General features: G+C 55.5%; 1 protein-coding gene across 1 annotated transcript; it reads right to left on the minus strand.

The window, feature by feature from the left end:
* Positions 1-1225: 1225 nt before the first annotated feature.
* Positions 1226-3601, minus strand: BJ171DRAFT_616329 (uncharacterized protein; the record flags this gene model as incomplete). Its single annotated transcript, XM_053115351.1, has 1 exon — positions 1226-3601. A coding segment is annotated over one exon (2220 nt), but the record flags the coding sequence as incomplete, so codon positions are not given.
* Between the last annotated feature and the right edge of the window lie 397 nt (positions 3602-3998).

The raw sequence follows: 3998 nt of genomic DNA on the forward strand, positions 1-3998 counted from the left end.
CCAGAGGCATGCTCTAGTATCTTGTGCACTGGCGTGGCTACACGGTGATGGATTGCACCTGGGAGCCACTGCATCAGGCGTCGATGAACGCAGCCATCTCACAGGGCGCCATTTCAAATGACGCCCAAATGGTAGCGAGATTTGGAGTAATTTTTTTTCATCGGCGATAGAAAAGTGGCCCACAGACACAGCTATGGACAGCTACTCGAACGAAACTGAACAAGTCGGTCCCGATCCCATCAACTTCAAGGCTCTGGGAGAAGCAGACAGATACGTGGGATCACCGGCTCCCCCGGCCAAGGCTCCCTATGACTTCCGAATCACGCAACCCGGTGAGAACTCGCGATACTCGACCCGCACATCCAAGCGCAGACGCGAGAATCTGAGTGACCTCATTACCAAGCGGCGCTACAACAAACGGTCAGAATCAACGGGGGTAACCGAAACCCAACCCGATGCGGACGACTCCAAAGCTGATTGCGTGGAAGTGGTAGTCGGTATCATTGCCGATAGGGAAGACTTACCCGACAATGATGGTAAAGAGCGTGAATCAGTTGGTGGAGATGGTCTGCCCGAAGACAATCAGAGTGGTGCTGGATACGACCAAGCTACACATTCTTTCACGGGTGCTGATGCTGAGCTGGTTAGGATCGCGAACGAACAGAGAGGAACGATTGCTGCGCTCACTCAAGACGTGGAATACTTGAAAACCCGGATAACCAGGGATTTACTCCCGTCTCTAAGCATTGTGCTTTCGACCAAAGATTTCTTTATTTCAAATCACAATGTTTTTTTTGCATCAATAATTTTGCCGGATATGTATCCGGACCATATTGGGGTCGAATTAATTGACTTACGAAAAATAATTTACGAATTTAAGAGAATGAGTATTGAAAGGATGGATACAAAAAATTCTCAAGAAATAGGAATCGATAAAAATATTGAAGCGGTTGCTTCGATGATATTGGAAATTCTAATTGGATTCTATGATTCAGAACTTCAATTTGCTATAAAAAACCATGTCAATTGCAGTGAATCCACATTCAATAGTACACTATACGAGAGTATCCGGAATCGTCAACCATTTTTTCAATTTTTCACTCATTCACAGCTCGCGATACTTCATTATCTCACTGTTAACAGATTCGAATCTGAAATTCATGTTTATCAAAACATCATTAACCAGCTCGCCGCAAACCACGGATCAACTGTGGATTGGGGAGCGCCGGCCCAACCCTTGCCCTAGTCAGGATCCCTTCTTCTGATCCAAAACGCGCTCCCTCTTTCGACACCCCACCATCCACTCACCCCAGCAACAACTGATCAGTCAAGTGTGCAGTCAAAGTGGAGAACACGCAGGAGCTATCCCTCACATCATCCCCTATTGAGGAGCGGTATACCGCACCATGACCTGGATGTAGTGCACATCAGTCCCGGCCGCCTGGAACTGCAGCAAGCACGAGTCGCTGCTGGCCACTCCACAGACCAGCAGGTTCTGCAGGATGACATACGTGTCCGTCCATCCACTCGCGCATGCGATCACATCGAATGCGTTGGTGAGGGGGCTCGTCATGCCCGGCAGCGAGAACATGAACGTGCACTGGATATTGGCCGCACTCGGGGTCACCTGGAACACGACGCTCAGCAGCACCTCGTTGAGGGTATTGATCACCTTGGAGTTCGACACCACCACCGAGGTCGCATTGAATATACTGGCCACGCCGACCGTAGGCTCTATGATCACCGTCCCATTCCATGCCAACCCGCCGTTCAGAGCCAGATTGCCGTTGATCGTGACATCCCCGTCGATCGTAGCGCTCTTCGCATACGACACATCCTGGTTAAACGTCGCTGGAGCCTGGATCGTCACAGCCGAGTTTGTAGCCTCGATGACACCGCTCTGGAGCATGAGGGTGCCGCCGGACGTCGCTGTGTTGATGGCATCCGTGGCCACCGCCGGAGCCGTGAGGGAAGACGACAGCGTCACCGTCGGCCCCGTCAGCGTGCTCTGAAACGAGATGCTGCTGCCCATGAGCGAGCTGGTGTAGATGGTCGGTGCATTCAACGTGTTGGATGTGAGCGTCGTGATGCTTCCGACAGGGCACTGCAGCGATGTCGACAGCACCAGGGTATCTGCCGTCGCCGCAGACACAGAGAGCGACTGGGACTCGACGAGTGTCGACTGGAGATGCGGAATCACAGCGTGATCGGTGTAGATCTGTGCATATCCATTGAGTCCGAGATAGCTGCCAGACGGCGCAACGACCGACCCCACCTGCAACGGCACCCCAAGAACCGCCAGCGACGACCCCACTGTGAGCAGGTTCTGGGTGACCAGCGCTCCACCCACAGTGCATAGGACACTGCCGTCTGTATCTGTAAAGTTGGTCCTGCCCGTTCCTCCATTGCCGATCGACAGCGGCCCTCCAGCCCAGTTTGAGTCCCCAACGGTGTTTTGCAGCGCAATGGTGCCGAGCGATAAGTTGGCTCGCACCTGGCTTGGTGTCTGCCGGGCATAGACACCATTCGCCGTAGCCACGATCATGTCCTGGGCATTCGGGGTGCCTGTCGCTGTGAGCAAGTCGAGCACACTCGAATAGGCCTGCACATCGGTCTCGATTGCCAGCCCGAGTTCAGCCCGCAGCTGAGCACCCGCAATCGGCCGAGGCACACCATTGGAATCGGCAATGACCACAGACCCGGCCGTATACCCTGGAGTCGACACAAGCGCACCGCCGCCGCTGGACACATAGACCATACCGTTGCTCGTGAATGCCGCCGCCCTCGACCCGGTTCCTCCCTGGCTGATGGAGAGCGGGTTCATGAGCTCGATGTGGTCCGAGAACACCGACAACGACGAGTTGACCACGAGCGCCGTTGCGCCTGTATTGGGCACGATGGGCAGCCCGGAGAGAAAGAGGGTCTGGATGCTTGAATCGTATGTGAGATTCGGCGAGTTTTCGAGTGGGCCTGTGCTCGAGGACGACGACCCATAGACCAGACTTTTTGGATTGACCTGGGTGATACCCGTCCCTCCCCAAGCGACCCCAACGGTGCTTGCATTCCACACGCCGGTCGTGAGGGTCCCGACGCTCACCGCTGTCGTCGATGAGAGCACGCCGCCACTGAAGGTAATGCCCGACCCAGCAATGGACGGGTCGATCTGGAGAGTGCCTCCAGTGAGCGAGAGGCCAGAGTCGGCACCGAGATTGACATTGAAGGTGATGCCGTCCTTCTCCAGGCCCATACCCGCAAGGAAGATGGTGCCCGAGAACTTGCTGAACTCGACCGGGTCGGTGCCGACGATACATGGGTCGGTGCTCGAGTAGGCAATGAAGCCGACTTCGGCATATGTGCCCTGGTCGACAAACACAAAAATGCCGATGGCAGATGTGCCCGGTGGGCAATCCAGCGTTCTCGCCAGGAATCCGCCGGTCCCGAGGGCAAAGATGCCGTTTTGCACAGGAAGCGTCTGGCCCATCAGCAACACCCGGTCGCCAGACTGCAGTGTCACTCCATCGATGACCGATACGGGGCTGGTGAGGTCAACGTTCGAGTCGGCAGCGACAGAGACCGATTGCTTGACATTCAGGCCCCTCGCCACGGCATCGACATAACCTGTAGGAGATGGTATCTCCGACGCTGTGCTGCGCGTACTGCGCGTACTGCGCGGCGCAGTGGGTCGTGACCTGTGCTGCGCTTTGCGTTTTCACGCACCGCAGGCAGGCCACCGCAGGGTATACCTGCGGGTTGCCCCCGTTCCCCCCGTTTGTCTGGAGTTCGGTTTTATCGTGAATAAACGTAAGTGCTCCCCGAGCTCACCCGTCCGCTAGAGTAGCCTAGCACCGCCCTGTTCTGCCCCGTCCTGTCTTGTCTTGTACCCCCTCCCTCCCCGTCTTGCCCCAACGTCCCAGTAGTGGACGTTACATGGTAGCATCGGAAATCCTCGTCTTGTTTTCGTCCTGTTTGTCCTCTTTCTAGATCCTCAAGCTGGATCC

Source organism: Polychytrium aggregatum (assembly GCF_025602895.1).
Source record: "Polychytrium aggregatum strain JEL109 chromosome Unknown BJ171scaffold_151, whole genome shotgun sequence".
Lineage (NCBI taxonomy): Eukaryota > Fungi > Chytridiomycota > Chytridiomycetes > Polychytriales > Polychytrium > Polychytrium aggregatum.